At 46.1% G+C, this 24,581-nt stretch overlaps 1 protein-coding gene across 1 annotated transcript in view; it reads right to left on the bottom strand.

Annotated features, from left to right (window-relative positions):
• Positions 1-1,034: 1,034 nt before the first annotated feature.
• The window catches only part of T265_09699 (hypothetical protein), a gene marked incomplete at both ends in the record, with an annotated part of 30,829 nt that continues 7,282 nt past the window's right edge, over positions 1,035-24,581 (bottom strand). The window contains 2 exons of the mRNA XM_009175855.1: positions 1,035-1,757; positions 16,617-16,891. Coding sequence (XP_009174119.1) covers positions 1,645-1,757; positions 16,617-16,891 — 388 coding nt within the window. The remainder of the gene's footprint in view (positions 1,758-16,616; positions 16,892-24,581) is intronic.

Here is a 24,581-nt window from a genome sequence, read left to right as displayed (position 1 = left end):
CCTTTTCCGGAAATCTGCGTATATGAGTCAAAAAAAAACATAGAAACCAGTGGATAAATCAAATTATTTCTGGAGAAGCTCTTCCGCAATAGACAAGCCAGTCGAAAGGTTGCCCTGTTATTCAAAACACTATCCACCCTGTCGGATTCGCTTGGTTGCTGTTCGTGCTACTCACCTTGCAGGATTGGGACCACGTGATCCTCATTGTGCCTGGTTGGAGACACTACAAGATATGGCTGCAAACCGATGTCAGTGGTGTTCTTGGTAGTTCCTATCCAGGTCGCCTGAGTAAGTGTCTGGAGGTATAGGTACCTCGGAATGACTGTGGTAAGCTAGCACTAAATCCCTTCTCTGTCCACTCTACTCTTTTCTTTACAATAAGGTTTTGAAACATCGATGTTGAACACTGATGTCATGTTGCCGATGATGATGGATTTTCTTCACCCATCCTAGTGTTAACGTTCTACAACCTGGCAAAACGACACATGAATGCCATGACCAGTTAGCTCGGTGGGATTGAGAATAACCGTCCGCTTGAACGGAAACTACGGAACTTCGCCAACTAACCACTGACAAGCATGGTCCAGTTTCGTACGCCTTTCCCCTCCTGTATCAAATCTATCGCCTTCAGTGCCTAGTTGTCCTACATTCCATTCAGTCAGAACAACCCCAGAGTAATCAGCCGGTTAGGCCGTCGCCCCTGAAACAGAGCACGCTATTGGTACATAGTTGGTACCTAAATAGAGAAAGGTGATGAGATGAGCTGAGGAAGCGAATTCCGTTGTGAGTTCAGTGCTCTTCCCATCTAAGGATAGCCTCGGTAATACCATTAGGACATCTGCTTCGCCTGAAAACAGCAAGCGATTCGCACGTTGATTTTACAATCCCCTCCCCTTCCGCTTCGATTATCTCAGATGTGGACCGAAGGTTAATCCACTAAACGCATTGGTGGATCTTATTGATAGGATTGGACAAACGTCAGTCGAACACACCGTTTCATGAAGCAAAATCAATGCTTCAAAGTCAAGGTGAAGGCGATAATGAAAACATCTATTGATGCCTATCAAAAGGATACAGGATGAGAAGCACGTGTCCCAAACAGAGTAATCTTTTAATCCCATTGGTTTGTAGCATCTGACTGTGGGAGAATCATAACACTGTAACAAGGATAACAGGAACAAGATAGTATTCCGCGGGAGTCTTTGCTCCGTGCATGCCACGACTCAACGCATTCGGACGCAACGAAACGGATAAAAGGTGTATGAGGGAGGCCAGGTGGGGTGGCATGAGTTGATGTGAATAACACCCAGACAGCCCCCAATAAACTGTGATGCACACAGAGACAGCAAGTCACCAGGATAGGTTTGAATTCCCCATTTGTTCTGTCACAGCCTACAAGAGCACAGGAGAGTGATAAGGTGGGACGAAGGCAGAGCAGAGCAGAGCAGAGCAGTTCAATCAGACGGGAACAAGGTCAGGTAAACAGGACATATAAAATTGCTCTGTTGTAAAAAAAAGAAACCGAAGTTCATAAAGTATGTGTGTACAGTTGCCGGGATGAACGGAGAAGCACTGTTGTTTGGAGTATTCAGTCAGGTCTTCTGGGATGGAAAAATGGCTGAATCAGATGGAGTAGTAGCCGCTTCAGCAGCAACTTCTCTTTGTAGGCTGATCTTCAACCGAAGGACCTGGGATAGGTTTGATGGGAAGTGTGTTCATGCCGCTAGATGGGTTGGCAATCACAAGTTTGTAGATTTCTGTAAGTAGAAACAAGATGCTAAGTAGTATTCAAATAGAGTAGAATCGCACAAAGGGTTAGGGATGCACAGGTTAAGCTGTTCGCTCTCAGTCGACCGATGTTGCGAGCGATTAGAATGAAAGAAACTCTGTGAATGAGCAATACTCTCTAGAAACGGACTTACAAAGCCAGGATCTCAGCGGACACGAAAAAGGCAATATAAGCGCTAGGAATCAAACGTTACTCATGAAGTAATGTGAATGAGGCCGGAAGTGCCAAAAGAAAGCGGTGCTGAGAATTAGTCCACAGTATTTTTAAATCAAGAACAGAGCTCACGCAATTTCCCTTATGGAGAACGCCGGGGAGGGGGTCGGTTTTTGTCACTTCTTCAAAGGAAGATAAAAACCAATGCGTGGTTCACGAGGGACGCACTCCTCAGGAGGATGTCCTCTTTTTCAAGATATCTGCCTCGGATCAGGTGGGTCAGCACCCTTCATTATTTTGTGGCGACTGTCATTCAGGATAACCATATTCGGGAATCTGTACAAAGAGATATCACTTCGGGAACAGTTGTACGTCTATCTTGAGAGTGGTTTTCGTTCAAAGCATTTCACTAACGTTATATATATAGACGAACGTTATGGTATATATATATATATATATATATACATTTATATTAAAGGCCATAGACTGAAAAGAAAAGAAAAAGGAGTGTGTGAGGGAGGGGACCTACTGCTGGATTATGTCAAACACTCTGAGGTGCCTACACCTCCAATCGCCCAATCAATCTGGAAGCAGTGACAGCACGAACACCACTGACATCGATTAGCTACCACTTCTTGCAACGTCTCCAGCCAAGCACAGACTGGGTCACGGGGATCCCAGCCTGGAAGGCATACTACACCAACAACACTCAAACTCTCCGTGATCTCTGTCAAGCCGTGCGTTGTCCATACCAAAAGCAGATAATTAACCAGACACCCAACGGGAAGCTCTACAGTTTGCATTTCCTAACAGACACAGTTGCGATTGCAATCGCCACATGAGGTCGAAGAGACCGAGTTTTGCTCATCTAAACAAGCGGTTGAGAACAACTGGTATCACTTATTCAAGCAAAGTTACCGTGACTTCTCTCAGTGGCAATCGTGAAAAGGATCACGAAGCGCTGCAAACACATGCGTTGACAGCCAATGTAGGATATGACGCACATTGCGAAGCAAACAATGCAATTGCGAGACAATGGAGTAAAAGCACAGTTTCCGACGATGATGGTACCTGCACAAGCAGACATCTTTTTCCAGATCCATAACAGAGTAAACACACAGTTTACTCAACGAAAGTAATCTTATAACAGTTAGTATCCTTCTGGAATACTGATAGTTGATTCGCCTACTGATTACGTTTGCCTGCAAAACTCACGTGGAATCTCAGGGCAGTTAGTACATCAACACTTCAACAACCTCTTTGGATTATGCCCTCGACTTAAGCCGAAACCTCAGTTCATGAGGACCGTAGAGTCAGAAACAAGCAAGATGTGCCCGAATGATACTACTCATAAGCGAAGAGCACTGCATATGTGCTGAATAACGCAGCAAAGATGGTTGGTACATGGTCGTTGGCTTGTTCGCTGAGCTGGACAATTTGATTACAAACGTTTCATCACCAATCAAGGTGACATCATCAGTGCGTTATTGTGGAGCGTAGTAGTGCGTGGCGGCGGGTTAGTAGCTGTGCTGATACACACGCGAAAACTGCCAGTATTAACGAGAATTTCTTGAGTCTGACGGGAACGTCGGAGCGGTAATGTTGCGGTAGTGTTTAAGAGAAGTTCCCCGTGTAACTGAGCCATCACGATTGACGAACTAAAGTCACTTGTGGAGGAAGTTGGTGTTGATGCGGGACTCAGTTGAATATCTTGTTTATGGCAAAAAGCAACGCTTGAGGAGAGTCAGTTACGCGTAATGACTCGAAGGCGTTCATCGGAGCATCACTATGGTGACCAAGTTCAAGGCACCAGAGGAAAAATGTATCCTGATCGCATCTAAATACCAGTGGAAACATGTGTCTATGCAACTGCCAGCCCGAGCACTCTGACACACACTTGACGAATTGAGGGCAAAGACAACCACATCAAACAACAAATGCACTTGAAAAACGGACTCATCTCGACACTATAACAAATCAGGTGTATATCATTTGAACACCAATTTTTACAAAAATATGTCCAACAGCCTGAAAGGCGAGTGAGACGCCATTCAACCCAGTTTAGAAAACGGTATCCGGGTCGGTGGGCTAGTACCCGATTGCAGGTGATATACGGTGAAGATGCCAGTCCCCTACCTGAATCAGACGTTTCAGGCATTTATCACATAGAGTTGCTTCAAAACCAACTCTCACGGTATTCACCGATTGCGATAACAGATAAAATTAGGTGGGGCTACAAGGCAAATAAAATTTACGAACCACCTGTTCGAGAAAAAGGGAACTTCCTTCAGCGAACTCCCAACGCGATTGTGCGTTTCAAAGAGCGACTGTTTCATAGTGAATCGAACAAGCGCCTATCAGATATTTACCTGCTGCGATAGACAGAACGCCTCTCCTAACAGCGGTGTGTTGGTGAAGTGAACGGTCCGACTAGTCAAGGTATGAAGGCATTTGTATGACTTATGTATCTGGCAGAAACTTAGCGACCAATAATATATCTAGTCGGAAAGTTTTCGCAAGCAATCTGTAACACTGCATCACGAGCCTAATGGACTTACTAGCTCCATCAAAATAACAAGCTGATCGTTAATCAGGAAGCAGGGTCTCGCACGCAAATTAACACTTCTCGATGACGCATGTTTATGGTATCTAAACCTCACTGTAACTTTAAGTCTGTTGATTGGATCGCATAACTCTCAGACATGTGAAATCAAATGTTGAGTGTCTGGAGGTATAGGCACCTCCCAAAGATGCACAAGTGGGAATTCAACGATCGATGGAAATTGGACTCGTCACCATTCGACTTCCCTTCTAGCTTTGTCGGATGAAACTGATCAGTATACACACGCTGTCTACTCAGTCCTTCCAATGAGTACACATATCCTGTATACAATTAAGAAGTAGAACATTTGGTAAAAAACGAGGCGTTTAAATTATTTTGTTTCGTGTAGCCACTTAAGCGGAAAAGCCATAGACCAGACCACATATAGCTATCAACCGATTCGGTCGCTTTTGGTGTGCAATTCAATGCTGTTCACGAGAGAACTGACTGATAAAACAGCTAGGTTGTCCGAAGCTCGAGAATCTTGTGCACGTCGTAAGACGTCAAAGTGAGGTATGATCTTAGGAAAAAAACTATCGATTTCCCCTCAACCACGCACATTGGTATTTTACAGGAACTTGAAACGGATGGTCCCCTTCGTTAACAACCCATTCGAAGTGCGACTCGATATCGCTTAGTGGTTAGGGAGCGAATTGACTGTTCAGATGGTCTAATCCCCCCGGTTTCCCAACTGCTCCCGTCTGGGCTCGGGCGACCCAGAGGTACTTCAACCCTCGTTCTTCCTTCGAGTGCCCTGAAAGGGTGTTGCAGCCATTTTACTTTCACAGTTCCAAAGTAGGTAGTACGTTTGGCCATCTGATCTTGGACTTAACTCCATTGTTTGGAGCGATTCGATGTCGGTTCCAGCTCCACGCGAAGCCCGACTTTGGAGATGAAGGCAACCAAAACGATCTATGTACGCCTCCTCCCGATAAAGTGCAGGAATGTTGGTACATCAGGTAAACGCTACGACCTATTCCAAGGGACTCACTCGAGACAGACAACAAAAATGGATGTTCAAGCGAAACGACGAGTGGAATTTCGCCCAAGCCCCACTTGTCACGAGAACCAGATCAGGCTCGGTTGTAGTGTCATTTCGGTACGTCACTACCAAAGAAGCATAGGAAGGTATGGCGTCTGAAAGGTAATGCTAGGTTACCAAAGAAAAAAGAGGCTTGTATTGCGCTCCACCATAAAGATAAGATTACCATAGAGGGTCTACAGTTGGATATCTTGAAGTCGAACAATCGCCGCTCACTGTTGAAAATAAGCACGGCCTGAAGCGTAGGCGTCTCGGAAGCGATTACTAAATTTCACTGACACAACATAAACCCGAAAGCCATTCGATATGCTACACTTTTTAGTCGAGCTCCGTATCTGAGAAATCCCCTCCATCTTGAATTCTCTCCAAAAATGACTGCTTATCATTCTTGTTGAACTATAGAATCAGAAAATGCACTCAGTTGTTAGGAGGCCTCCGGCACTGACAAACGCTCAGTTGAAGATATCCGTATAACGATGGTGAGTGACCGAAATTGTTGCACAGCACACGTCATTAGTGACATGTGAATGCTTCATCGACAGGATGACTCAGTAACTGTGCATGTTGTGATGACCTGACTGGATGTTTCGCCCTAACTTTTGGGAAACGCAAGTATGTCACCACCCTGTCTTTCCAACGGAATAGCGATCTTTCGGTTCCCTGAGCAGGCCGCGACATCATTCCACAACAAAAACAGGATGACAGATTTCTTTACGCATGTGCCGCGAAAATTACTCAAACGTTCTAGGGAATACAGTATACTCTACACATTCCGAGAGCCCAAAATCTCACTGGATTGAAACAAAGTTGCATTGAAGAGTGTGGAGGTCTTATTTCGAAGGCATAACAGAAAAATCAACTCCCTTAGGGACTAGGAAAACCCGGTCTGCTTTCATTACATCACTGCAAATTAAACGTAAATACTGCATTGTGTAGGTAAACAATTGGACGTCTTTCGAATCTGGTATAATAGTTCTGTGTCGGTCGACGACTCCACACAACTACATCATTTCAATTAACCAGACTACTTTTCGTTAAATTTCACAAACTCGAGGATAGGTATCCCGAGAAATGAGAAAACTCACTCTTCGCAAACCACTGACATGCTGGTAGGAGACTTGCTACGACACAGCCTCTACTGAGGAAGCCTTATTCACTGCCTCTATGGGGATGAAGGGTTCCCCACAAAAGTAATGTGGGCCACAGCGCGGTTGGTGATGCAGTGGCTGTCCGCCGTGCGTATGCGTACATCTCCGAATCCGTCAGAAGTTCTACACTAACCCTCGAGAGTTCTGTTACTGAGGCAGATGGCCAGCTGAACTGTTGTTCAGTGTTTTGGCTGCTGAAGAGACGGAGAGATTAGGGACGAGTGAACCAATCTTGCCAGTGATCGTATCAATTGTGGGAGGTCTTTCTGGCCCGTTACAATCTTGTGCTGAAACCACTATCAAACTCTTCTACCGTTTTTGCCGCTTGTGATCAGACGGTTGTGTTCAGCCACTTGCCGAGAGGTCAAGGGTTTTAAACTCTGCTTTGCACTCGAGAAAGCTCAGTGGTTAAGACGCGAACTTGTTGATCGAAAGTTACGTCGTTCGAACCTAATTTCTCAATCTCCTGCCTAGACTTGGGCAGTATCTCAGTCCTCGTGCTTGCTTCGGGGGGCATAGCATCTAGGTACCTCAATGGTGTTACAGATGAACGTTTTTATGAGTATTTACTCCTTACGTTTCTTCCAACGTCAGGAAGTGTCGAGCCTTATGATCAGTACAGACCACACTCGATGTCTGATAGCACGCTGATGTATACCGTATTCCAGATCAACCAGAGTAGTCCTCCAGGGACTCAAGTCTTGCACAGCATTTCAGACGGCTGTGTAGATCATGTTTCAGCACAAGCATTAAGTAAGATGCATTAAGGAGTGCGGCCCATCAGGCTGTCTGTTGCCAAATTCTTGAATTTCACTTACATGCTGAAAATATAATGATGTTTGGGCCCTTATCCAGCGGGAAGAGAACTCACAAGGCAGACGCAGCAGATGGATGTTGGCAAATGAAACGCGCGAAGGAGGCTATCCTCGGGTACCTAGTCAGGTGATGCTTTTTTAGTCCGGTGACTGTAAACTGACAAAGTTTGTCTTTTTCTCACAAAAAGACATCCCATTCTCCCATTGATTGGTTCTAGGAAGTGTTCTGGCTCTACAGATTTGGCTTGAGCCACGGTGTACAACAGCGTACAAGTTGTTGTGGTCTCCTGACACAAACTATCACGTCCGGGAATACCCTGAGGGAAGGGTCAGTACATACAGTCGCTTAATCCATCGGTCGCCCACAAAGTAGAACACTGAATTACCTTATTTCCCCATAGAACCTAAGTAACTTAATAATTTTCGGCAGCAAATACCATCTTCGACTTTTTTGCGGATTCTTTGCAGCGATATGTAAATTATTACACTGTTAAGTGCTAGATCATAAACAATCACATGGGTTATTGCATAAGAACACTGCCCATACCACAAGAATCATCGTAAATTCGGAAACAACTTCGTAGGAAACATAAACTCCTTATAATGGAGCATCACTGCATAGGAATGCGTAGCTGGTTCTTGGGGCTCAGAGACGGGAAGTTGGAGACCTTCATTGCACCTTGTTGCCCCGTGAACTATTTCCACTCATCCACTCCGCACATCATGTGTAACCACCTTAGAGCTGAGCTTTTCTACGATTTTTTTATTCCTGAAACCCCAGAATGTAGCATAAATGGAACAGGGAAACTCCAACTGGTCGACTTAGATATGCAGTCAGTACATTCTCATGGCATGCCCTTATCGTACCACGTGGTTAATTCATACTCGCACAGGACCCATACACAGTACACTTTATATTTTCGTCCTGGAACGGACATGTAAATATACAGTGAATGGGTTTACCTTCACTTTTTGGTTTGATTTTGGGTAGCGTCTCTGGGGTTTTAGCTACATAACTTTATGTACTGAGAACAGTTCCTCCAAACCCAAAATCTCGAATTTTCCACAACCTTGTAAGGAAACCTTATAATATATTCCGTATCTTGCAATATTGCAGCGCTGAAGCATATGGCATGCTTCAGTTGAACCATGTAGATCTAGGGTACACCCCCGAGGATCGTCAAAACACCAATCATATCGGTTCTATGAAGATCCTATTAATGAACGTAAGGGGTCGTTTTAGAATTATGCGTCCACAAGTTACACTGGACGCAATAACAGCCTCTGATTGGAGCGAAAGCGGGCACCGAACAGGTGATCACTAACATTACTCTGATGTAGTGTTACCATCGAAAAAAATGTCCACAAAAACAGAACAGCTTTCTGAGAATTTACAGGAACTTGTGACTACCTGAGTGTTGGTCACACAGGCACTTGAAGAACGGGACAAATGAACCCCAAAACTATTGACTTTGCAACCAAAAACTTCCATTGTTCAACATCAACCGTTTGTCACAAACTAACGCTTACAACCTTAGCAAAGATATGGTTTGGCATAGACAATGGTCCTGACCAATCAGGAACGCAGAAATACGTTTGAGCACGAAACGGCACGTAACCAAGACAACAGGGATGCTGAGTACGTGAAACGCCTGGCCTGGCCTCACACACATAGGTGAAACACAACTCACAAAAACGGATACAAACTGCGATAAAACTATATGAGCACCTTGGTTTTCAAGAGTGTTCACAGTTTCAATCGCCGGACAAGGAAAACTTGCAAGAATGAACATGGCTACCCTCATCTTCAAATTCAGATTGGACGACGACAACTATTGTTCAAGCATAAGACTGTCACACACTACCCCGTCCATGTGCGTCTTAATTTCCCTGTTCCCCATGAGTTACGTGACATTTTGCGACCGTATCTATATTAATTATTAAACTACACCACCAGCGCAAAGGCATCCAACCGCTATTCTTTTCATTTTATTTCTATCTCGGGAAAGAGACGTTGAAACCCCACAAGCCAGTTGGTGAAACTAGTATGATGGGCCCTGGGAAGAATAAGTTCGGTGTGCTTCTTTAGTCCATTCTCTCGCACTACAGGCCTGGTTGTACGTGGACTGGAATACTGCTAGGGCGTCCACACCTAGACACCTAGGACGATCAGGGTCGTCAACCAAAGACTTTGGCTCAAAAGCCTGACCGTATGGAAGCGGTGTTTGGCAGGAAACGCAAATGCATTTCAAATTTTACAGAACAAGTCGCTATACACGTACTAATCCCCAACCTGGAGAGGCACTCGTATGATCATACGATAAGACATCAAATAAAAAGGCCTGTGTGTGGAATTAAACATGCCTTTGGAAATTAAGTAGGGCGTCAACTGAAGACCCAAATGAGACTCAACTGTAACTCTCGGTGGGGTTTTCATCAAACTCCAGAGTATCCGGCCTGCGTGCTTCACTAACCAGCGACAACAATATGGAGCGCGCATGAATCCGGTTCCCGGTAATTTGGGGTCACCGACAATTTGAAAGCAATACCGGGAAACAGAACATTGGCGACGGCCGATTGCAGGCGTTTCTGAGTAATCGTCGTCATCATGAGCAATAGTGGAAACTGGCGCCCCACAACCGTGGAAACCCCCTACATGCCTGGAGAAAACGTCCAAGTTAGCAAGTTATCTGCAACTCCCAAAACCGTTAGTATAAACACACGAGCGTCAGGTTGAGGTAAGGTGCCATCAGCCGGATAGACCTAGCACTCATTGAGAGCCTCAACAAACTCAGCACAGACAACCGTTAGTGGGACAGTCCTGCCAGGAAGTGACTGCATGCTCGTCACAGAGATCTGTTACGCACCACGTCCCAGAGGGTTTGTAACCACGGGCCAGGAGAAGTATGTGGGCCCTGTCAAGGAAGACACGAAGCACAATACTCAAGCCGATTCGATTTCGTATTGCCAAATCATGGTCTGTCCTCCGCGAACCATCCGTCAACAGACATTCGGAGTGGAAAATATGACTTTCTTTGGTAGACAGCAGTCAGGCATGTGTAGTATATGAAAGAAACACCTTGACCCGACGAGTCGCTGCCGCCGCTCAAGCGAATCTGATTCAATATCCAGTGCTCGCTTACGGACCGAGCTGCAGCCAGTTAGCTCGTGAGATACTACGGAGATAGAGGTGCTGAAATAATCGCACACGTTCAGGTCAGAGAGGCTAAGCTTCACACCCATACAATTGGATTATTCTCACGGAGTTTTGCGCATGCGACCTTTTGACCTCAGGGGTGTGGGTTGCTGACAACAAAATAACACCAGCTGGAGAGTATTATACGTGCCTCCATGACAGGGGCATTGGTTTCATCTGTCAGTACAGTCAGGGCTTATCCAGAAGCTCAGATAAATAAACCTGACAAAATTCAAACTTCTTATCTTGAATTTTTAAACGGGTACAGGAACATCAGGAGCGAGATGGCTCAAGTGGTTAGAGCGCAAATTTACTGACCGGAAGGTTTGCGGTTCAAACCCGACTTCAGCCTCTCGACCCCCCCTGTCTAGGCTTGGGCGAACTGGCAGCATCCCAGCCCTCGTGCTTCCTTCGTGTGGCACGGCAGCTAGGCACCGAAATGGTGCTACAGCTGAACGATTTTTTCAAATTTCTTTTCACAGGGACATCAGAAATTCCGAAGGTTTTGTAACTTGACGGTACTAACTACATCTAATATTCTCTGTTTAGATTAGTTTGTGCGGACGCTTGTTCAACACCTAACAGGATACTGTCATCTATGTAACTTGTCTACCAGTCGTTATTCGGATGCGATTTCCAAACCTAAATGCACGGCCTGTTAAAGAGTGCACTCCATGATGTTTACGACAAAGACAAATAAGAAATGTGGAACGATTCCAGCGAACCGCGCCAGTTGTGGAGAAACTGTTGGGTTGCATACTAAGAAAAACCTATCGAGACTAAATGCAATCAACGATATTCACAAACTTCGAGGGTATACCTCGTCGGACAACCTATCCACGGAGCCAGGGGCTGCTTCGGAAAACCAGCACAGTTTGTCGGCGGTATGCATGACGCTGCTGCTCAAGTAACTGATGCAGTTAATGCACCCAGCATATGGTCCGAATCTTGTCTGGTACTAGTAAACTTACTGGCCACGTATGGACCGGCATCTTTTTTTAAAAAAGGCATGACTGATTGGCTCTAGTTCGTTGGAACGTATTATTCGTTTCAAGTCAGTTTAAATACCCTTGTCAAGACAAAACACGAGAATTTACTACCGTCCTTAACTAATGTTAGCCCATCCGGCCCTTCGTATTTGTGGGGCTTCGAAACAGAGACATATTAGCATTGGGTGAAAAAGTTTCCGAAAATTTCCGGTTGCACTAGGTTCTTCCATTTTCAGAGCGACTTGATTTCATCAGGTCCATCTGTGCGGAGCTGTCGTCTTACAGACCTGGGTGAATTATGTCAACGACAATGCAGTGAATCTGGTTCAATCGTCATCCGTCAGTTGGGAACGGCCAGGTATCGCAACGGTGTCAACTGCCTCTGAACCCGGAATTCATCATTATCAGAGACAGCAACGCCAGTGTTGACACCCCTTAGGGACAACCAATGTTCAGTGCAAAGATGTCTTACTTGTGCAGTGAGATCACCGGCGACCAGAACAACCAGCTAGATAAGAGAGCGCTTAGTTCCCGGTAAACAAGCACCTTCTGACGGGGAACAGATGAACGAATAGCGCAAAGTAAACCTGAGTTCGGGAGTAACCGCAGTGACCCGTTGCTGCAGAGAAGGAATCACCTGGATTTTGAAAGGGTTGGTGTCTAGATGACAAAGGTGCGGCTTACTTGTGCAGTGAGATCACCGGCGACCAGAACAACCAGCTAGATAAGAGAGCGCTTAGTTCCCGGTAAACAAGCACCTTCTGACGGGGAACAGATGAACGAATAGCGCAAAGTAAACCTGAGTTCGGGAGTAACCGCAGTGACCCGTTGCTGCAGAGAAGGAATCACCTGGATTTTGAAAGGGTTGGTGTCTAGATGACAAAGGTGCGGTGGCTAGATTACCGTCGTTCAGCTGTAACACCCTTTCGGTACCTAGCTGCCATGCCATTCGAAGTAAGCACGAGGGTTGAGATATTGCCAGGTTGCCCAAGCCTAGACAGGGGAAGTCGAAATGCAGAAATAGGGTTCGAACCACGGACTTTCCGGTCAGTAAATTCGCGCCCTTACCAGTTGAACCATCTCGCCCTCCATACACGGACAGCATGGTGGGGTTTCAAAAAAGCGGCAAATGCCTATTGATAGAGTACCAAAAGTGCGTGCCAACGCACAGTTCGCACGCTGAAGGCTGTGATGAAGCCCGGAGAACGATGCCGGATAAGTGCATGAGAAGCGGTAGACATGAGAACTGGCATGCTTCTTTGGATTAAAGACCGACATTCCCATGTCTTGCATCTACAGAAAAGTCACGGCTAGATGGGACGGGGAGTTAAGAGATCATATCGAAGGAAAGGAAATATCAGCAGTGGTCTGTTTCCGCTTACTAAAGCTGCTGTATGCAGCAATTAAAGCGACTCAACTGATGGCAGCAGACGACGATCGATATATCATGGAACCGAAATCACTATTATCTGTACGGTTCGTGGTAGTCTGCAGACGGAGATATTGCTAGAGCGCTAAAACCCCGACGGAAGGGCAAGTATGAACGTAAACCAGAGTCTTTGGTTCCAATGCAGGCTAACAGAATAGCGCCCCCTTTAAGGAACATGCAATCACACATACTCCAACTCCCAACTTGGAGATCATCAGAATGTCTCAGTCAGACCCCACTGACCAACCTCGCATGACACAGTGCTCGTATCACACGGATAAACTCCAGTGGATCAGGAAGATCCGTGACGGATCTCGACTATCGTAGTATAGCAAATAAACCGGAGTAGACGACAAGAGGACAGGCTGAAATATGACTGGGTGTTGAGGCATAATCAGATAGGCTGTGGTAATGACACACACGACGCCAAGCAGGGATAGGCAGTTGCTTCCTGCGCCTACAAGTAATCATAGATTTTGCAGCACACAGCTCAACATACTCAATACACGATGTACAGGTGACTTCCTACCGATCCCTAAGAGTAAATAGGAGTCTCAAAAACCGATGGTAACAAAAGTAGGGAGACCTTGCCACATTCTCTTCCTGCACTCAGCTATCGTGGCTAATGAGAATTTCCGGATCTCTCACAGAATAAATCAAGAGAAGTGCTGAAATGGTTTACCAGTCAACTGTGAGGTCTAGTCGAGGCGAGGTTCGTACAAAAAAGTCCTCGAAATGCGGAGCGGCCAACAGGTGCAGCGTGAGACAAATCAGCAAGGGCAGCAACAAAATGTGATGAGACCTGCAAAAGACGGGATGCGCAGGGATATGACAAAAATCCACGCATAATACGATCCACTTCCAGTATGGCAATCAGCATCCCTACTTCCAGCCGAGTTCGCGATAACGAGCTCTGTGTGAACATCCGTTCGAAAAAAAATAAAAATAAAAAAATAATCGTTCAGCTGTAGCACCATTTCGGTGCCTAGCTACCATGCAACACGAAGGAGGCACGAGGGCTGGGATACTGCCAGGTTGCCCAAGTCTAGGCAGAGGAAGTCGAATTGCAGAGGTTGGGTTCAAACCACGGACTTTCCGGTCAGTAAATTCGCGCTCTAACCACTTGGTCCATCTCGCCCTATCCGCTTGAAAACGCACGCATCAATCCACATGACGTTAATTTATTGACTTCAGACCGGAAACAGCAGTGAGCACATATGCAGACGCGGCACTGTTACCATACACACTCACAAACTTACTGCCTACGCCAGCTCCTGACAAGTAACATCTATCGCAATCGTGGAAGATACATCAACGTCTGGTAAGCAGCCTGAAACCACTGACCAGAAGGGTTACGTATCCGATCTCTTTAGACAGATTTGCTGAGTCTCAATAAGGATGGAAGGCCCGGGATGTTCCTTAACGTACATCACCATCAGTCACAACAACGTCTGCGACCAGTATCCGAGGATTACTTACACATAGAGACCCTTAATGTAACGACTCGGTCTGGTACGACCCGTATCACCGTGTACAGCACATAGGATATAAGCTACTCTATTGTTCAGCTCCTCCCAGAAAAGAGCCACTTCAATACGACACGATATGCTTCGTTTTTTCAAAGTGATGCTGTTCTTTATTTGAAGGTTATTGTAGCATGTAGCGAAGGAAATAGGAAGAGAAAAGGAGCCTAGTATCAGCCGAATACAATAAGGCAGGTGAGTGAGAACGGAACCGTGTTTGCTTTACGAACCTCTGTTGTTGTTGTTGTTGTATCACAGGAGAACAAGTAGCGTCTGAGGGGCGAGTAGGTTAGTGGATTCGTGGTATTCTGTACCGAGCAGATCGGTGCAGAGCGGAAACACATAGAGAGAGAGAGAGATGGCGCATCAAGTACAGAAAGCGCGCCAGATGAAAACCGCATTAGTGCATTAGTAGTAGTAGTGGTAGTGAACCCAGAGTCACAAATGGTGCTTAGATGTTGTGAACGATCGGGGTGGAAAGCAGGTGAGGACGACGATTAGGACGACGATAACCAGTACAGGAAACAGGTGCGTCGGAATAGCCAGAATAGCGGAGTGCGGACAAATGTGCTAACGAAAGACACGCGGTTCTAATTCACTGGCAGTGAGTGAGAGAGAGAATAAAGGCCCGCCGCATTTTGGAATGAGGGCCACGCCTTAAAACTCAAAAGTCAACCAGTTAGTGTCTGTGCGCGGGTGTTCAACAGTCAGAGCCAGTGGTTAACCACAAACGACAAAGCATGCAATTGGCAACGACTTCACTGCGTTCACATCAATCCGACGTAGAGTAGGGAGGGGAAACGAAAGGCGACTGCAGGCGAACCAATTGAGCACAGTCACACGGAACCTGGATCAGATTCTATGATAGCGTAGTATTACATATGTGTAAGTGTATGAACTAGTGGTTCGGATAAAGCCCGCCAAAACGGGGTGCTCAGTGTGAGATTAATTGCAACATTTTTTGGATGTGGTGGTCGTGGGTGACTGGAGCGGATCTGCGACCGGCTTTAATACGTTTGTTGGAGCGTGACTGGCAGATGGTTGGGAGCTGACGACTTCATGAATGGCTAAAAGATAAGCGAGTATAAGCGGATCAGCAACTATAGAATAATAATCGAGACCAGACTGCACAAAGTTGGTGTCAAACTGTTAACGGCTGCGAGCCTATCGTGCTTACTGGCTAAAGTAAAATACCCCGGACGGAGAAAAGTCATGTTTGAACTCTGTGTGTGTGTGTGTATTAGCAAGACGTCCACTGAACTTAGCAGGAGTGAAACGTCCCCACAAGCGGTCTCCGAAAACAAGCGAAAACATAGCGAATGTGAATGAAAAAACCGATGACGTATTTCTCAAGTCCGAGTTCCTGCTCCTCACGGACGCCTTTCAACCTAACAGCCGCACCCGGGCTAAACTTACGCACCTATTGTTTTACTAATAAGCACGTGAATGCTACGTCATCCTGCCAAGATTGCAAAATTTTTGAATCAGTTTGTCCTGTTTGTCCCACAATTATTGGGGCGACAATGCCATAAATTGAAAGCAGAAAATAGGGAACAGTAAGCTTCTTCCGTGTACTACGGATAAGAATGTTCCCACATACAATCACCATGGACATCCGCTCACCATGTCACTTCTGTCGGATGTCATCCAAAGACAAGCAAACCATGGTGCGATTGGACCACTGACTGCTTGCTAACAGAGCAACGACCTGTGAAAATCTGCCAAGCCGCGAAAGACCACAGGCACCAAAGCTAAACGAAAACACTGATGTGTTGCGATTAACTGACTTGGAAGCAAGACAAATGAAGCAAGCAATAAATCCTCGCACGGAAAAAATCGGGATCAGCAAGCAGTGCAAAATTGTGTAAATATACCACCGAAAAACGTGTGTATGAGCATCACAAAATAATAATCGATTTGCGTAACTCACCTTTAAGGACTTGCACAAAAGCTTCGTCCACATTGGTGGCATCCAAGGCCGAGGTTTCTGTGAAGAATAACTTCTCCCGCATGGCGAATTCTCGGGCTTCGTCTGTTGGTACCATGCGAAGGTGTCGTAGGTCACACTTGTTCCCGATGAGCATTACAACAATGTCCTGATCAGAGTGATCACGCAATTCGTGCAACCACTGTGTGACATTCTCGTACGTAGAATGTTTGGAGATGTCGTAGACAAGGAGGGCGCCGACTGCCCCACGGTAGTAGCTAAAAAGGGTGGATGCAGAGCAAGAGCGAGGTGGGTCAAAGGATAGAGCACAAGGCGACACAGCTTGCCCGCACCATAGAGTAGTCACATAGGGATTTTGTCTAGAAAAGGTTACAATAGAGTTAATCATCATTCGGATGAGCGGGCGTACCTTTGGTCTATAAATCCAAAATACTACTAGCTCGACTAAACCATTTTAAAAAAAAAACGTATTATTGTATAGCAGATGCAAATGCCACAATTTCTGTTCATCGATACTTACGAGAAAGGCGACTAGGCTTAGAAACGAATGCTGCTTGGGAATGGTGGAGAAAGAAACCGAATATTGATGAGACAGTCATGGTACAAAAATGCCAGGAATTGGGTAGTCCGACAATGTTAAGAAGAATCCCGTACCTGGACTGCACTACCGTACACAGCTAAGCTCTGCAACGACTAAAAACCTACTGGCGGGTCAAGAACCAAAACAAGCTTTGATTGGTCGCGACTATGGTACTAACAGCAACTCGTATCCCACCATCCGTTGCATGTCGGTTGTCGGCGCTGAGTGCAGAGGACATCCCAAATTCTAAAAGACATTTTAAATACAACGTGTTGTACATTGCTTCAATTTGTGTGAACGGTGAACACACAGACTGTGCCCTTTGCCGCCGTTTTGGTGAAAATGCTAGCGCAAGAGCTTAGACCGACAACGGAGCTGGCAAACGATGTCTACCAAATTTCAATAGTTTTGAGAATTATCACAACAGCCACGAGGAGCGCATTGGAGCTAAATTCGAAGACTGAAAGTCCAGACACCAGCAGACAGTACAACTGAGCATTCTGTTCCTTCGGCTGATGCAGTTTCGGCCTCAGTCGTGCCCTACATATGTGACCCTTTTTGTGGCCACGGTTCTGATTCGTGATTCACGCGTAACGAAGACCTTTTCAAAACCGATTTTCCAACTTCCGTGGTAAACGGAAAGTTAGGTTGTTGTTGCGAGGACTCGGTATTCTAGAGGACGAACGGAACACAAATTTTATTTCCTCCACCAAGCTGACACCTGGCAGGGTTGTGTCGACACAGGTGATCAGACTAGTCGTTTCACTTGAGCTACGCCGGAAGATGCTACTTCCTCAAGGAAGTTTTTTTCGGGGTTTCCCACTTTATATCTCTGACTCAAAATCTGACCCACAAGACAGTAGGATAAGTGTTCGGAGGCCAGCCGTCCCTAACTACCGAACATCACACCATTTGGACGGATGTGTCACGTGCAGGACACGTCGCGACTGCGCAGAGCTCGACTATTTTGCTCTCAAGATTACTTCGACCGTATTGACCAACTCGACGGCAATCGCGGTCGCCCGTTGAGCAACTGCAGTATGCGGCTTTTGCAGGATTTTTACTAAGCCGTCTTTCCTCGGCAAAAGACGTGCCTGCTGCCCCATCAAACACCCAGTTCCTGATAACCTTCTTGCGAATTCGCTGGTTAAAGCCGATTCCAGCCATACTTTTGAGACATACGTGGCTAAAAGCCTGAAAGTGTCTCATGTCTTCCTCTCGATGTGGCCAAGTCTCGCAGTCGTACAGAACTACATTGCACATTGTTGTACGTTACACAAATCCCTTGAAACCCAGTGAAATGTCTTTTTGATGTAATGAGTGGCAGAAAGTGTTTACCGCCATTCTGACTTTCGACGTCCGTGCATTGACTATGTGCGTCACGCAACCTTCATAACTAACCCAAATTCCGAGAAACTAATGGTTTATTGCAAACTTCTGTACGAGGGCTGGATGGCTTAGTGGTTAGAGCGCGAATTTACTGACCGTGGTTCGAACCAGACCTCTGCACCTCGACTTCTCCTGTCTATGCGTGGGCAACCTGGCAGTATCCCAGCTCTCATGCTTCCTTCAGGTAGCATGTCAGCTGAACACCGAAAGGGTTTTACAGCTGAACGACTATTATTGTTACATAGACTTTTGTAACCTTCCTTAAATGACAGGAGGTATTAGCAAGCACCGTACGTCCCACAGCACGACTTTGCGCTCTATGGATGCAAAGCACATAACGAAACACTGCATGGGGTTGGTCAACTTTCCAGGCAACGCTTGCGTCTGACGCCTGCATAGTCAATACATAGTCCAGTTTCCGCTCACAAAAATCTGAACACAGGGATTTCGAAGACCCTCGAAAGTCTACCACATTAGCTCATCAGTGACCAAGCTGAACATAAGTGGAGAGAGTCGGTATTCTTGTCGGGTACCACTACAAGTGGGGAAAATTTTAGAGTTGTCCATACAATCACACACCAACACTGTAAACAAAGTGTACAGTATCCGCGAATTTCTGGATAGGAGAAAGTGCATATTTAATAATCGCTCAGTTGTAACACACTTTTGGTAACTAGTCACTTAGCCACCCGAAGGAATCTCACAATTTGATCGCCACCATGACCACCGAATAATTATCCAATCCCGTAAGAATACAATTAAAAGTTGCAACGAGCCCGATGCGACTCAAAATTCAGCTATTGTGCGCATTAGCAGCCTCATTTCCTGCGTCCTCCAACACACAGTCCCCCGCAGCCATCATCATCGATAGCATAACATAAGCGTTTGGCACTCATGCTTCACGCCATAAGAGTCATCCGCTCTGGGCAGGGTTTTCCAAACAAACCTAACTCTAAACTTAGTATAAAAAAAACTATGATCAGAGTGCCGAACAAGACCTTAAATCCTACACAACCCTTCCTCGGTCTGGGCAACTGGAAAGTATCATTCGCCCTCACATTCCTTAAACCACTGCTCTAACACGCAGACCCCCCATGCTCTTCAATCGATCCGCTGGGGTCCATCCGTCTGCTAGTCCTTTAATGTTGTTCCGTGTTCAAACTGCCGTCCGGTGAAATAACCCGAGATAATCCCCTAATAAACTCAAGATCTGATCCACATCATAATTTTCAATGTTCGCACTGTCAAACTGGACAACAGGCGTCTCTTGCTGAAACTTCGTTTTCTATTTTAGTCGACATACACCATGATTCCGAAACCCGTACACACGGGCCCACTTCGTTCACGCACCTTAAGCCGCATAGGGCAAGTTCAGATATTACACGCTTCAGTCTTGGGGTATCTGGTGATCCTCGTGCGCGTAGTATCCATGACGCGAGACTTGCACCCAGCCCGAGTTGAAAACACTACTGGATCGGAACGCAGCAAGCAGTCTTCTTTGTGCTGCACAGTTGTCTGGTTCAATCAGTGTAGGTCTGTGCGGTAATTAGCGTTTATTTGTCGTATCAGCATACATTTCGTCAGATTGTGATACTGAGTGCGAGAAAGATAACTTATATCGACTCCCGTCACGATTTTCCCTGTCAGCGAGAAAGACAGATATTGTCCTCCTGGCGGGTAACATGAACGCCAAACTTGAACGAGTAATTCCGAAAGCAGCACGTTTGGGTGGTAGAATCGGAGTCGATACCCAGAAAACAGACAGGGGGCGACCCATTTATCTGTTCCTAACAACCGCTAACACCAAGCAACACAAGTTATAAAAAACCCCAGGCTACTCACGGACTCATCTGGATCATGGAACGGAGAACATGAAATAAATATTGCTATTTCTTTAGAGATGAGCAGCTTCACACCACCGTGCAGCCATTTGGCTTTCCCACGGGATCAAAGCATGCCAAAACAGATTAATTTCGTTAACCAGCTTCAGTGAGTTTCAGTAGCCCAACAGTACCGAGCTGATCAGACAACAGGAAACACACGGCCGCGCCGGATACAAATATTGGGTGGAGGAAGAACGGAAGAGAAGCTTTGCTCTCCTTATACACTCATCAGCATACCGAATTTGTTTTGACGGGAGACTAACGTGGAACAGAGCTGAATCTCTCGTTTATGAGGTTCTTAATCAATCTCATAAGTAGTACATTAAGCTTCGTTCTCAGTTACCAAGCAGTAAAGCGGTATCGGTGCGGTATTCCGCCTAGCCATCTGCCAAAGCCATCCGACTGTAGAAATCGAAATCGTTCAGCTGTAGCAACATTTCGGTGCCTAGCTGCCAGGCTAACGGAAAGAGTCAGGTTGTCCAAGCCTAGACAGGGGCAGTCGAGATGCTGAGGTTGGATTCGAACCATGGACCCTCTGACCCGTAAGCCGGAGCTTCAAACACTGAGCTATCCGACTGTAGACCAAGTGAAGGATGAATTTCGTCGACATCGACAGGTCTTAGTGCTGCCATGAACGCCGTACCATCAATTAGGGACCACGATGGATCACTAAGATGCCTTAAACCCCGACTAACAAAATCTGGAAAACGACAAAGAACGCTGTTGGACTGAGAGGTTTTCACCATTATCATCATCATCATCGACACGGGAACCTAAGAGCCATAAAACAGTGAGGGGAAGCATAGTAGAACGAAGGAACAAAAGGGATGGATGGGGAGTTAATAGGAAGAATCTCTATGACCTTGGGGTGAACGATCAAGAGTAAGGTGCCTGCACCTTTGGACGGCAGTATAATTACACATCTGAGCAACATTTCAAATCAAGGAACCATCAGTGAAATCGACCCAGCGTTCTCTGCGAATCACATACGAGACAAACCCGACGCAAAACGACAGGCAAAGCCATTCGGTTAGAAAATGACAGCATGCATGTCACCGGGATCGGCTGCGTGCTATGTTCTGTAGGATTTTCAACAACGCGCAAGCAGAATAACGCGCGCCGCAGCCAGGAAAGCACCTACATTACACAACACCCAATCTGACTGCAACTGCCTTCATTTCATGTGACATGTCATGGCCTCGAATACCGATGAATAGTTGGGACAGAAAATAGCGTTTTCTTCGGTAGACGGTTGTTAGGACTGCCCTAACTACATCAGGGTGGTGAGCTTGATCTGCTGCTCCAAATATTCCGATTCGTCACCAGGTAACCGCGTACGTACCGGCTCGTAGAGTACTCAGCCAGCTAACTAGCACTATGCTAAATAGGCAGCCCATGATCAAATGTTTGAGAGGGGCCAAGTCTCAATCATAAAGTGAGACCGCTCTTGGAGTTGCCACAAAAGACACTTATTGGCTGACAAAGCCCGAACCTCTGTTGTGCGCGGATTTATTTAACATATTATGGCATAATTACAGTCTATGTTGTAACTATCAAAATACGTGAAACGATAAAGAAACTCAAATCAATCGTTTCGGAGGTTCAAGGGCACAATACCATGAGAAATTTTGATAGTGCACTTTGAGAGTGCAAGAATACTCAGAAGAGCTAATCTACCCAGAGTCAAAGGTTCCCTCGAAGCAGGAAACCCCAACTATCTGTCGGTAATAGGTGTGGCGCTCCTCAAGCACTCGATAGAGTTGTGTCTCGTGCAGAAAACAAGCATCTCAATATAAAGTAGCCAGTAGTAATGTTACGAGGGCGTAAGACTTATAATCTTTTGATTAGAACGTTCGGTCCGGGTAGTATTTTGAGCACGGATGTGATAAAACCGTTTAGCTGCACCACTGTTTCGGTGCCTAGCTGCCATGCCACCCGAAGAAAGCACGAGGGTTGAGATATTGGCCGGTTGCCCATGCCTAGAGAGGGGAAGTCGTGAGGCTGGGGTTGGGTCAGAACCACGGACCTTCCGATCAGTAGATTCGCGCTCTAACCACTGAACCATCTCGCCCCCTGAACCGTCTCGCCTCCGAAAGCGGATATGACTAACGATTAGCCCCCAGTCCCCTGGAACACATAATCATCACCAAAGACAGCAACATCAGTGAGACACTGCCGGAACACGTTCTGGTTAGCGAATTCGTACGAACAACCTAGTCAAATCGGAACACAAAGACTCTCCTCAATCGTTTAACAACGCTGGGTGAAGTTCATCTGGTCTGGAAGCCCGATGACACTTCAAGGCGGAAATGCATACGAGCACCTTATGAACCGAGGGGGGTTCAAATTCACAGACCACGGTTCAAAATAAGCGGGCAGAGAGCCGACTGAATTATTGTTGAATTTTTTTCGCCCAACGAGCTATCCGCCGGTCTTTACTATAAATAGGGTTCAGCCTCACCTTCGATTAACTCACTTGAAATAACCTTAATAATTCTAACACATGGCTTAGTATGTGCTTCACACTGTAAAGTGCTGGTACATAACTCGGCCAGATCTACCTCAAACTCTATTTGTGGGTCAAACGGTCAATTTAGTGGATACACTTATTTACCTGGGGGTTGCATCAGTTTTGCAACGACTCGGATGGAGACGAGATCACATCCTGAATCGGGAAGGCGATGGCGGCTTTTGGCTACCTCAAACACATGTGGCGCCGGTTTGATGTGAGTCTATCTGTAAACGGCAGGCCATACATTACAACGATGTACCCTATACTGCTTCATCAATGAGATGCACGAAAATTCTCGTTGTTTGACGATCAGTGATTTCAAAGCATTGACTTAGTCCGTGGGAACATTCAACTAGTAGCAATGGGGTACACCAGAAGGTGAAGAAAACTCTCCCGCGTTCGATGAGCTACTCACGCTTCATAGGTTAGGATATGTACTTCGCATACCAGGGGATTATCTACTTCGTCGAACCATTCTTTTCAACCCAGTAAGCAACGAAAGAATTGAATAGTGAACTCAATCGGATTGGCAAGAGCCATCTCTCTGAATGGGAACCCCGGATTTATCTCTTCAGTGGTTGATAACACTGGTAGACGTGGCTCATTCACACAGTCAGTGGCTCTGTGGCATCAAAGCTACCACCTGCACTGCGTAGCACCTTGATTTCCTGTCCTTCCAGGAAACTAGAAGGATCCAACAACGCCATCACCTGCCGTGCATGGCTATATCTCCCCTCTTCACCCGTTTGTTGGTGGCCGAAACCAATGTATCCTTGGTACAAGATTTGCAGCCAAACTGAACTGAACTAAACTGGTACACACTCTGTTGCCTAATGTTTCCTGAGAAAAATCAATCGATTGGCAGAGCCGCATACACAAGTAACACTATGAGCGTAAAACGTCTGCATGCATGCCGTTGTCCCAGCTTTTACCGGTGTGGGAATGCGCTCCACACAGCAGCTTCCAACTGCAATTCTGATTGTTGTTCTCTGGTCACGTCTTCGCATGCTCTCATGAGCCTATGGTTAATGAACAAACCAGGGTCTAGTTAAGACGAGAGTTAAGCCAATCTGTTAATAAAATATTTGCTGCCGGAATCCTTTTGTAAATGGATGGGACAGAACTGTCCACCCAGGTAGAGGAAAATCGGTTGGGCAGATACTGGCTGAGAATTATCTTAAATGGATCAGGTGGAAACCCGTTAGGACCAGTAGCTTAGCGGCTGTTGAGCAAGTGAAGGCCTTCACGTATCCGTAAACTCGCCATTTTGTCATCGATTGCTTCGCACACCAGAAGTCTTTGTGGGCCTTCTACAATATTAGCCAGAAGTCTCCGCACATTTCCACGATATCCTGCGCTCTCCACTTCTTAATCCTTCCACAAGGTATACTGATCCGCGCGGGTTTCCTTTTGCATCCGACGTCTGACACTGGTGTACTGTCAACCAGCAAGAATATGTATCCGACCGCCGACAAAGTTTACAGCACTGCAGAAGATTCAGCACGCAATTATCCTTACGACAGGAAACCGCTTAGGGGGTAGTATGCCATCGAATCCAGTGGTTAGCAGATGCGATTTGATAG

The sequence above is a fragment of the Opisthorchis viverrini genome, assembly GCF_000715545.1.
Source record: "Opisthorchis viverrini unplaced genomic scaffold opera_v5_301, whole genome shotgun sequence".
Taxonomy (NCBI): Eukaryota; Metazoa; Platyhelminthes; class Trematoda; order Opisthorchiida; family Opisthorchiidae; genus Opisthorchis; species Opisthorchis viverrini.
The sequence above is the reverse complement of the archived record's forward strand: the minus strand, read 5'-3'. Positions and strand labels throughout refer to the sequence as shown.